Genomic DNA, 12,025 nt, shown 5'->3' with positions numbered 1-12,025 from the left:
TTTTTGATTTTAACTTCTTTAAAAATTGAAGTAGCATATTTTGAAATACTCTTTTTGAATATGACATTTTTAAGAATTTGGGGGATAAAATCAAAAATGTGGGAAAGTCGTTTTCAAGTAGACTTGACGACAAATTAAAATCTGTTTTCAGAATTCTTATCGCTTCATTAGATAAATTGGTATGTTTGGCAAAAAACACGTCTAAGATGCTATGCGCGCGTGTGTTAGACAAAAACAGAAAACCACGGTATCGAATTCCCTTAATTTGAAAATTATTAATAATACTATAGATAAGTATACCTATAATATGTATGTCTAATATCTAGACTGACAACCCGTCTCTGCTCAGAATCGTTTTTTATATACAGTGATATTATATCATTGAATTCAAATTTAATATTATCCATTATATAGTTACCCACTTGTAACCTACTGTACAGCAGAGCGACATCCACTTACCCACCTTTTTTTCTTTTATAACTGCAACAATGGTCTACCCGACTACCCAAAGGCCCCAACCTGTATCATGTTTCTTTTAAATTTTTAAATGTCAACAAGGTAAGAGATACTTGTTTTTCAAAAGAGTATTATTGGTTATTTGTCACCTGGTTAGTGTACGTGGTTATTAGTAATAACTTATTACTAATAGTAGGAAATTTTAAATAACTCATAAGGGTTTTGAAAGGAACCGTTTTCATACTTAAAAGATGTATTTTCATTACAACATAAGTACTGAAAACTGATTGATATAATTCTACGCTAAATGAATTGTTTTTTATATTTATTTAAGAAGTATACTAAGAAGTTAGTAATATTATAGTTGGATAAGGTCTATGGTGACAGTAGACTTTGGTATTTTACTATGAAATATAATGAGATCGTCTGATACAAATTAAAAATGCAAGTACCTGAGTCAAAAATCCCTATTATTAATTAATAATAGGGATGGGTCGATACCTCTTTTTACCGATATCCGATATTCCGATATAATATGCAACCGATAAAAAAACCGATACCCGATATATTTGAAAACCAACATTTTCAGCATAAACAATGAACCGATATTAAAATACCACCGATACCACGATTAAAGATATATATCTTTAATCGTGACCAATACTATCAACCGAAATACTATTATCATTTTACATTTAACCATTTTACAATTTATAATCAATGCTATTACGCTGGTAGATTTGGTTTATTTTTTGGTTCAAATATCGGTTTAAAAAAAACCCGATACCACTAATGTCGGCCGATATCGAGTATCGGCTTTAGTATCGGCCCATCCCTAATTAATAATATTACCGTGCCTTCGATAATTCAGCGCTGCTGCAACGCTTCGTCAGCAACTATAAATTGTCATTTTTTAATTCAGCGCAAAACTACGCTGCTTGTGATAGGAAGATGACGTTTTTTAATTCATCATAATGATCACCATGACAAAATAAATTTATTTTGTCATGATGATCACAACCTAGCGAACCAAACAGCGGTTCCAGCAGGTTAGAAACATGCTGGTCAATCACAATCATATTCATCATACTTTCTTATCACATCTATCACGCTTACATCAGCGCTGAATTATCGAAGGCACGGTTATTATCTCAAATTTTCAAATTGTCATAAGCACGAACTACTACATGTAGTAGTTCGTGGTCATAAGTACCACATACTTGATAGTAGTTCGTGATGATTCACGTAAGCACGCATAGTATTCTTGTCTATGTAAGCACGTCTTCACCATATTTTACTCTATGGTCTTCACTTTTTTAATCTTCCGCGTTTTACACAATGTAATTTTACATTACCGTAAGGGTGGCCACACTTGATCAGTTTGGATAATCTCATTGGCTATCGGCCATGCGTCCGTGTCACACTGTTTACCGCGATCTGAAACTAATGGATATTCGTGTACCGTAATCCCTATTACCGTGCACCACTGCACTCCTCGAATGACCGTTAAATTTTGTATGCGAATTTTGGGCTAACAGCCTACTGCCGTCTGCCCGTCTTCCTTCTACCATTGATACGTTGAGTGTTGTGTATTTACTTGTTAAAGTATTGAATTGTGTTTCATGTTTGGTGCTTAGGGTTCTAGTTCTCGTGTTAACTATAAACTACTTACATTTAATCATAGTGTGTGTGTCTAATAAATTGTTTTTCCGTAAGTATCTGCTAAATTGTAACTAGTATTAATACCTATACCTACCTATTGTTATAATGGTATAGTACCCATGTTAACCTATTACTAAAATTTGCTATAAAGAAACAAAATATCAACGTGTTAGTTCTATTTTAGTTGAAACAATATTATGAAAAAATGTTATATTGTAAAAGGAACTATGTAAGAGTTTATTGTACCTATATAAGTAACTAGTACAACAAAGAACAATAAAACTGATACCATAATATTGTGATATAATATAAATGATTTTTATAAACCTAATATTTTCTGGTGCATTGTTTTTGATTTTAAAGATTTTTGCGTTGAGCATAAATTATTAAATCATATCACACTGTCAGTACATTACTGCAGTAGCGAACTCTAAACTTCAGTTGTCGATTTTGAGTTATACAATACCTATGTATTATTCATATGGTAAAAATTATGCTTATTTTATCCAATCTATCAATAAAATTGAATATCATAGTTTAACTAAATTATATAGTGTAGCAATAATAGATACTGGATAGACTGCCACACTGTCTACACCTATATTTTGAGTTATTACAGTAACATTCGACTATGCGCTTAAAGATAATTTTTATTTATTGTTATACCTATTAGTGTTATATTTATTTTTAATTAGTGTAGGGAAATACCATGAATTCACAATGATATATCTAAATTAAATAAATATTGTTATTGCAAGGAAGACATTTTTAAATATTACCATATTGCCTGATATGAAAGTATATGATACCTACCAAAGATTTCATAGACCTTCATTTCTGTATAATAATAATGGAACAAATTTTAACAAAATACGAATAAGAGGAAATAATATTAATTTTTGATAATATTGCTTAAATGTGAAAAAATATAAAAACTGATATTAGGTAATGTAACGCCCTTACAGAATACTTAACCATTGATGTACGAAGCTATGATAAATATAATTAATCTTATCCTGAACACAAAATATAATTTTAAAACCTGTTTGTAATCTGCATCCAAAATTGTTGGAACCAAAAATTATTATCAATAGGTATTGTTTTATTCAAATTTGGTTTAAAAAAAAAAAATCAGTAAATCCGAGGGTAAATCCTGAGTCAAAAAAAAAAATATTAGCCATTAAAAAATAATATTACATACCTACTACTCCTGCTAAATCAAGTACCTGCTTACAAACAATTCTTTTAAAAATTAATGTATTGATGAATTCATGATGGTTTTTTTTTTGTGTGTGTCAGCCCTTTTTGGAACAGTAAAAATATATTTAGGGGGATTAATTAATGTAAGATATTTAATTTATTTTCTGAATACTTGGATAAATAAATGGGGTAAATGGAAACTATTACGCAAAATCGATTTTATCATTTTATTCTCAGGTATTAAAACATTTTAGCATTTTATTCATGTATATAATTTAAAATTTGTTATATGTACTTAATTAAATTCTAATAGGTAAATATTTATAAAAATACTTCAATTACCTATCATGTTTTTAGATTGAAGTATTTTGAGAGAGATAATGAATGATTCAAAAGATCATCATTCAACTGGTTCTTATGTTGAACCAAGAGTTCCAAGTATAACTGGCTTTGGACAAAGAAAAATCAATGGCAAACCTAAAAAAGTACTGGATTATTCTTTGGAAAAATGTAATGACCATTCTGGAATTCCAAAAATTGATGTTTGCTTACGCTTAAAACCACGAATAAATAGTGTTCCTACTGGGGTAAGTTAATCAAAATAATGATACCTAATTATTTAGAAATAGGTAGTAGGTACTAATGCGTCTTATGGTATAATAAATTATTTTATTGTAGGTTGATACTTTAACAATATTGAGTGATAATATTGTTGCTTGCAACAATGGAAATACAAGAGATGATGTTACAGAGTAAGATTTTTTTCTGATTTAATACTTCATTGTTTTCTAAAAAAAAATGTTGTGTTTAGGTATACATTTTCTAGTGTATTTGGTCCAAATGTTGATCAAAAGAAATTTTTTGACACCTGGGTATACGATAAAGTATTGAGATTTTTGAATGGAAATAATGAATTATTATTTGCATATGGCACGACAAATGCAGGAAAAACATATACAATTCATGGTAGTAAATTTAAACTCAAATTTTTTATATTATTCTTTTTAATACTATTCAATATATTTTATTATTTTATATTATTCTTAGGTAATATAAATGATCCTGGTATGATTCCTAGAACTTTACTACTTGTCTTCAATTCATTAAAGGAAAAGTTAATGTCAAAATGTAAGTACAAACCTGATAAAGTTATTGCAGCCCATATTTTGGATGAAAAGCTAATGGAATCTGAAGAGGATATCAGAAATAATATTTTAAACAATTGGTCTAATGAGAAAACCCAAGTAATTATTATACATGTATTAATGTAATTTTTATTTTAATGCTTTTTAATTTCTTAAATATTTAAGGATGATTTTAAGTCATGTTCGTCTCAAGTGGATGAATGTCAAACTATACATGGCATTGATCAACTTACTAATCATAGTATTGTAAAAATGTTTGATTATTTGAAAAATGATGGAATAGCGTCATTGGATCATGGCAATGTCTCCTACACAGTTTGGGTTTCATATTCTGAAATTTACAATGAATCCATCTATGATTTATTGATAACCTACTTAGCCAACCAAAAACGAGCACCTCTCAAACTGTCACTTGACCAAAATAAGAATGTATACGTGAAAAGTAAGTTTGATCAATAATTTACTCATTAAATTGGAAAATATTCATAATTAATATCTACTGTTTTTTTAATTTTTTAATTATAATGATTTCGTTACTCATAATTTTAAAATGTTTACTTGTTTTATACAATTATAGTAATTACCTACTTGGTATGTTAACAATCACAATAAAATTCATTTTTGCATTATTTATATTCTAAATTTAAAAAAATCTATTAATATTATTTTTAATTTATTACAATTGTTGTTAAGGTTCTTAATTGTAAATCCGAATTTCTACTTAATGAATTCAAAACAAGAAAGTAGATTGTGTACCAACTAAACATGCTCATTAAATATTATGAATTTGTTAATATTTTAAATTAAAATCAACTCTCAAATGTATTTGAATGCATAATTATTAATTATTATTTTAATAATTTACTTATATAATTTTACATTTTTTTTAGATCTTACACATGTATTTGTTCAGTCTGCTGAAGAAGCATATAAAGTTATGTCTTTTGGAAGAAATAATTTAAGAATTGCCAGCAATAATTTAAATAAATCTTCAAGTCGTTCACATTGCATTTTCACATTAAAATTAATGAGAGTAGAAAACATTGAAAATCCTAAGACAGCCGTCATTAGCAGGTTTAATTTTGTTTATAAATTATAAGGGCCATATAAATTCTAATAATTTTAACTTTTGGTTTTCAGTATTTCATTTTGTGATTTGGCAGGTTCTGAACGACTTAAAAAAACTATGAACATTGGTGATCGTCTTACAGAATCTAAAAATATTAATACTTCACTATTAGTTTTGAACAAATGTTTCTCTGTGTTACGGTATATAGATAATTAATAAGATACATATATTTTTTACATTTTACTTAAATAATATAATACTTTTTTAGTGAAAATCAAAAGAAAGGAGAAAATCATTTGGTCCCCTACAGAGAGTCCAAATTAACTCAGATGTTTCAAACTGCTTTAACTGGAAATAATAGAACTGGTATATCAATGGCAGTTAATGTAGATATGTCTCCCAATCTATTAGAGGAAACCAAGCAAGTGTTATTCATGTCTGCTATAGTGCGTGCTATTACTAAAACAAAATCAAAACCTATTTCAAAACCAAGGCCAAGTTTTGCTGTATGGGCAGCAAATAACCGAAAAAGCCTAAAACAGACAACCTTCAAACAAAGTATATTTATATTATGAAATGTTTTTTACTAAACACATTAATACTAATATTTGTTTCTGGCTATTAGGTCCAATAATTGAAGATGAGCATAGCATAAATAATTCAAAATGTGAACAAAAGTCATTGGTAATTTTAAATTTCAGTAAATTTTACTGTAAAATTTAAATATATTCCTTTTATTTTAGATTTCTAATGAAGAGTTTGAAGCAAGATTCAAAGAAAAAGAAGCAATACTCCGAAAAGAATTGCTCCAACAGTTCCATACAATTTTAAATAACAATAATACATTCCACACGTAAATCCTCATTCATTTTTAAATATTATTAAAAAAAAAAAAAAAAAAAAAAAAAATGCGTTTTAAATATATTTTGTTTGTTTTTAGTAAACAAAAAGAAACTATGATAAAAAACAAAACAGAAATGTATGAAAACAAAATTAAACGATTAAAAGCATATTATTGTGAAGAAATTAGAGAGAGAGATGAAAAATTAGCAGTAAGTTGTTAAGTTTATTATTGAATGCACCCATGTAATATCATATTATAATTTCAGCTTCATTCTAATCCCAACCTCACAAATACTTATGAAAACAATAAAAATAAGAGTGAAATGGAAAATTATGAATTCAGAATTGGAGAACTTGAAATTCAAAAAGAAGAATTACTTGCAGAAATTAATGTAAAATGTACAAACTTCTATTTAAATGATCATTTTTGTAATCTATGTTTCAACTTTAATAGGTCTTGAAAAATGTCCATGATTTGAGGCAAGAAGATATTGATGTTAAGAACCGTGAAATTGAAGTAATAATTTTGTAAAAATGTAGATAATATATTTATTAATTATCGCAAATATTGTATATTTAATTTAGAACTACAAAGTCATGTTGGAAGAGGCAAATACTGAATATGAACAAATGGAAGCAGACTTAAATGAGATGAATAATAAATTTGAAGTATTATATCAAGAAATGGAAGATAAGGTATAATATCTACTTTATTATTTTCTATACATACATTTTAAGAATGGAAGTTGTTTTTGGAAACAAACTATGGTTAAACCTAACCTCTGTAGTTTGAACAATTTTTTTAAACCTTATTAGAGCTATAGTTGGTTTGTTAAATTGCTTATGTGTTCTAATTAAAAATCTATTGTTTTAATACTGTAAAACCTCTTTAATCCGGACTGATTGGGTCGCGAGGTTGTCCGGATTAAACATATTAACCAATAAAACGTGTATGTATTAAAGATTTAAGAATATTATGAATTTGGGTGGAAACCCAAAACATGCTATTGACAAAATCGATTTAGATATTTATTTTTATGGAATAAACATGAATAAATCAATAAGCGTTTCCAGAATAGATCAAAACATATAATTTCCTGGTTAAATCTGGGATTCAAAATTACTGTTAAATTCAAAACGAATCTTTTCCATGCATAAAAATTATATTAAGAAATGTACTATTACCCATTTTAAAAAAAAAAATAGGCGCTATTTATCCTAAACAAAGCATATTCTTTTTATATTATGCCAAAACATACTAAAATGTTGATTCAGTTTGAAATTAAATAAATAATTTAACAAGAATATTTAACACATTTGAATCGCTTTAAATATAAATAAAAAAATATAATTAAAAAAACTTCTTCAAAATGATTTGTTTATTTATAAACTGTTTGTTTTATTGGAAATTTGGAAATGTTATAATATTTAAAACAGCGCAACCTGAAAAATTAGTATTTTGGCAATGCCCAATGGTTAGAGTACAACCCCTCAATTAACAATTAGATAGCATAAATTACAATAATTCATAGGAAATTCATGGAATTTATTTTCATGTTTATTTTAATCTGCCACTCAAACTGGGCTTTTACGTGTTAAACAGCTGTCCGGTTTAATGAGGTTTTACTGTACTATTTTTTTGTGGGGGGGGGGGGGGGGTAAAATGTTTAACATGTTATAATATAGTTTTGACCTGGTACATAGCTTGATATTTTGCAGCTATGATTTTAGATTATATGTATACAATTAATTTTTTATCGAGATTATACCAATAACATTATTTTAAGATACAAATTTGAGCTGTCGGACATATTATAATATACAAATTAATAGATAATTTAAGCAATTCTATAGTTTATATTATTGTCATATAAAACAAACGCTTAATACAAAAAGAACACTTAAAATATCAAACCAAAGAATAATAGGTCCAAAAGAAAGTAAATCTAATTTATAGTTATTTCGGTTAGTAATAATAAATATAAAACAACATTCAAACTATATGTTCATACCCACCATGTTGTACTTAATATAAATATATATATTTTTAAAAATAACTATTGTTTTATAGAATTTAGAAATCGAACGACTAACTGGTTCATTAGAGGCAAAAGACAATTATATTACAGAAATGGAACTTCTCCAAGAAGAACGTACAACTGAATTGGTACGATATATTTATTTTATATAGTTACTGAATTACTGAATATTTATATATATACTTTTGTTAATGTTAGTACTTGTTATTACAATGGGAAAAACGTATAAGTTAAGTTATAGTAATGTTAACTTCCATTCAAGATAATTAAAATAAATTATTTATGCAACCATATAAGAAATTTAAACTTTAAAAAAATTTTAGGCAGAACAAAAAATTTTAAAATACATGGATGAAAAATTAGAAACAATTGTTGGCTTAGAAAATACAATATCAAAACTAAAAACAAAGAATAAAAAATATAATGAAGAGAAGTCTAATATGGCAAAACAATATCAAACTTTAAAACAAATGGTAATTAAGATCTTATTTTAATTGTAACATTGATTAATTTATAATCAATTTATTATAATTTATAATTTTTAATTTTAGTTAAAGGCCACAGAACAGTCAAATACAGGTAATACAAACGAGACTCGTCAGTTTTTAAAGTTAACAGATTAATATTATATATTACATTAATTATATACAATTTGAATTATTTTTTGTACAGATAAAGAATCAAAGATTGCAAAACTCCTGGAAGGAGTTCAAAAATTAGAATATGAACTGAAGTAATAACAAAATTTACCAATGAAATACTGATTTACTTTTGTTCTAATAACATTTACTCCAATTATAGGGATACTGAAAATAAATATAATGAACTTCAGACCAGATTTGATACTTTAAAAGCGTCAAGTGTGAAACCACCAACTAAAAGTATAGCTGTAGTAACAAATTTAAGCAATATTCAATTAGTAAGTCATTATTGTGAACTGTCGTCAATTTGAATTAATTGTTTATTATTTATGTATTATTTTTATTTATATATTTATAATAGCCTTTACAAATGGTTGATATATTAGAAGAGAAAGAAAATTTGGTAAGATAATTTCTATTTATATAAGTCATAAAATACAATATACTTTATTTATTTTTGTTTAGCTTTCAAAATCCGGTCGTAAACCCGACAGAAGATGTAAAAATAAAACTCCATTAACAAATATCAAGTAAGCTACAATAATAGTATCATAAAATGTATTTATTTCTCCTTTATATTATCTATTATATGATGTATTACCGGTTTTTAAAGCAGTAGTGTCATTTAGGCTGCACAAGGTCTAAATTTTGAATTCAAGATCCAATATCATTATTTGGCCTACTTTTTAAATTGGTAGGCCTGGAAAATGGATCAATTCTTGGCAGGGTCTGCACCCTGCATAATATATATGCATTTAAAAAAAAAAACTGAAATGACACTACTATTTATAAAAGTGTAAATTAAATCTTAAATATTGCACTGTTATCAAGAAAACATGTTGAAAATGTTATTTTCAATTATTTATAGTACTATAGGTAATTTTATAAGTTGTTACCACCTAGTAATATATAAATTATCATAACAATTTCCATATAATATTTGCTATTTGTTTTTGGCAAACTGATCGTACTATCACTTATAACAATATAAACCTATATAGTCATATGGAGTTGTCCAGAAATAGGTAATGTCATAAAAACATATTTGATAAATTAAAAAAAAAAAATTTTTAGAATTTTTAAGTTATATTTTGCCTATTTTTAGTGGATTTTATTGGATGTGATCGTTTTTTTTGTGTAAGCATATTTTAGTTTTCCAATTTTTGTCGATTATTAGACATCAACATTAAATTGTATTCTTTAGTTTAAATTTCTATATATATATAATTGTCCACCTATATTTGGAGGACAACATCCATATTACGACCACATCACATTTTTACACATAAATTGTGTGTTCTAATAGTTAATACTAAATTCTATTTTTCATTAATTATTTAAAAAAAAGTAAGTTTTAATTAGCCTTTATAATGTTTGGTGCTAATAGGCTCTTAAGTTTAATATTAATAGTTTTTATTGTTTAATTATTAAACTAAAATTGTTTTTTTTTTTTTTTTACAGGAAAACAAAAAATTTGAAAAATGGTAATTATAAATAATATTAAGGATAATCTATATTTGGTAGTCTGTTGTCTATTAATAAGTATGGCAAATGTAAATTAATGTATACCACTAAAGTTATAAAATAAGTAATGTAAATTTGCTATACTTATGAGTACACGCCACTATTGTTTTTTTTCATCCTACAAACATACGATACATCACATGTGTAATGTTACTAAATTTACCTATTATTAGATTTAAATTCAAAATCTATGTGTATTTATATGTTGGTTTTTATGGAAAAATTCAATTATTTTTAGTGAATTTTGAGAATGTAAAGTAATACAATAAAAAAAAATGCTGAAAACTTAAAAACATATACATACATAAATAATGTTATAATTATACTATAATAGGTCAATGGACTGATAATACATAAATTATTCTGCTGAGTGCACATTTTTTGTAAGGAAAAAATATGTGTCGATGTTTAACATAACTTAATGAATTATAGACAGAAAACAAAACTTACGCATTAATAAAAAAAAAATCCCATCTTTTAAACAAAAGCATTTTACTTGTGACATTATATTAACACTTTTATTTTTAAACTTATTAACTATTCATATTTTTAACAGAAACTCCCGATAGCTGTGACAGAAAGATAGATGAAGCCATAGCTAACATTCCAATTAGTACACGGAAACGCAAGTTGTTTGATAACAAACCTCCGTTAATTGACAGTAGTAACATACCTTCTGTAAGAATATAATATTTTTAAATTTTAAGAAAGTTTGATTAAAATAACTATTTGTAAACAGGATAACTCCTTGAATTCAGTTCTTTCTCCAGCTCGGGCGCTACACCAAATATCAAAACTGCGTGTAAAACAATAATTTTTTTTGTCTCAGAATTATAAATGTACATATAATTTCAACTGATTCCGTAATTACTTTTAATTGTATAATAAGATTTTTTTTTGTTAATTTATTTTTGAAATTATTTAGATCATACATTTATAAATAATAGAAATTTTTTTTTTTTTGACATTTTTATACTACATTTTTAATTTTATCTAATTTTTGCGATGTAAATATGCAAGTGTTTGTTCACTTGTATATAATTATCTTATGTGTTAATTTCTGTATCTGATATATTTTTTTTGTACATTTTAGTCAAAAGTATTGAATATAATTAATTTGCATTTTCTACACTACGCTTATTGTTTTGTTTTTATAATACTATATACTTAAAAGTTTAAATAATTAATTTTCAAAACATGAAACGTTGATAATATTTTACTGTTCAGCAATGCTATCGATTTAATTTTTATTAGATTGTGAAAGTTAATAATATCAAATACTATCGATTTAATTTTTATTAGATTGTGAAAATTAATAATATCAAATAATTTTATATATGAAAAATTAAACCGGGATTCATTTAAATAATATTTGTCACAATGTCGTAAGCTTAATAAACTACGTAAAAATCTATATTGGATTAGAGACTGAATAAAGATATGTAA

At 25.9% G+C, this 12,025-nt stretch overlaps 1 protein-coding gene across 1 annotated transcript; it reads left to right on the top strand.

Annotated features, from left to right (window-relative positions):
* The first annotated feature begins 1,913 nt into the window (after window positions 1–1,913).
* Window positions 1,914–11,993, top strand: LOC100161605 (kinesin-like protein KIF20A). Its single transcript, XM_001944724.5, has 25 exons — window positions 1,914–2,167; window positions 3,676–3,905; window positions 3,997–4,070; window positions 4,130–4,284; window positions 4,366–4,562; window positions 4,629–4,905; window positions 5,354–5,537; window positions 5,604–5,732; window positions 5,801–6,090; window positions 6,158–6,216; window positions 6,276–6,385; window positions 6,473–6,584; window positions 6,642–6,767; window positions 6,830–6,892; window positions 6,961–7,071; window positions 8,447–8,542; window positions 8,738–8,887; window positions 8,966–8,993; window positions 9,087–9,147; window positions 9,216–9,333; window positions 9,417–9,458; window positions 9,521–9,585; window positions 10,517–10,539; window positions 11,136–11,257; window positions 11,319–11,993. The coding sequence occupies exons 2-25, from the start codon at window positions 3,699–3,701 to the stop codon at window positions 11,391–11,393; spliced, it is 2,874 nt and encodes a 957-aa protein (XP_001944759.2). The 5' UTR covers window positions 1,914–2,167; window positions 3,676–3,698; the 3' UTR covers window positions 11,394–11,993.
* Window positions 11,994–12,025: the final 32 nt, after the last annotated feature.

This window comes from Acyrthosiphon pisum, chromosome A2 (genome assembly GCF_005508785.2).
Source record: "Acyrthosiphon pisum isolate AL4f chromosome A2, pea_aphid_22Mar2018_4r6ur, whole genome shotgun sequence".
NCBI classification, from domain to species: domain Eukaryota; kingdom Metazoa; phylum Arthropoda; class Insecta; order Hemiptera; family Aphididae; genus Acyrthosiphon; species Acyrthosiphon pisum.
Note: the sequence above shows the minus strand (reverse complement) of the source record. Positions and strands in the feature narration are given on the sequence as shown.

Bases quoted from the DNA above. Each gene is read 5' to 3' on its own strand.
- LOC100161605 (XM_001944724.5), top strand. From the start codon at position 3,699: ATGAATGATTCAAAAGATCATCATTCAACTGGTTCTTATGTTGAACCA. The intron at 6,768-6,829 runs GTAAAATGTACA...CAACTTTAATAG, and splicing joins AATTACTTGCAGAAATTAAT to GTCTTGAAAAATGTCCATGA. The intron at 11,258-11,318 runs GTAAGAATATAA...ATTTGTAAACAG, and splicing joins ACAGTAGTAACATACCTTCT to GATAACTCCTTGAATTCAGT.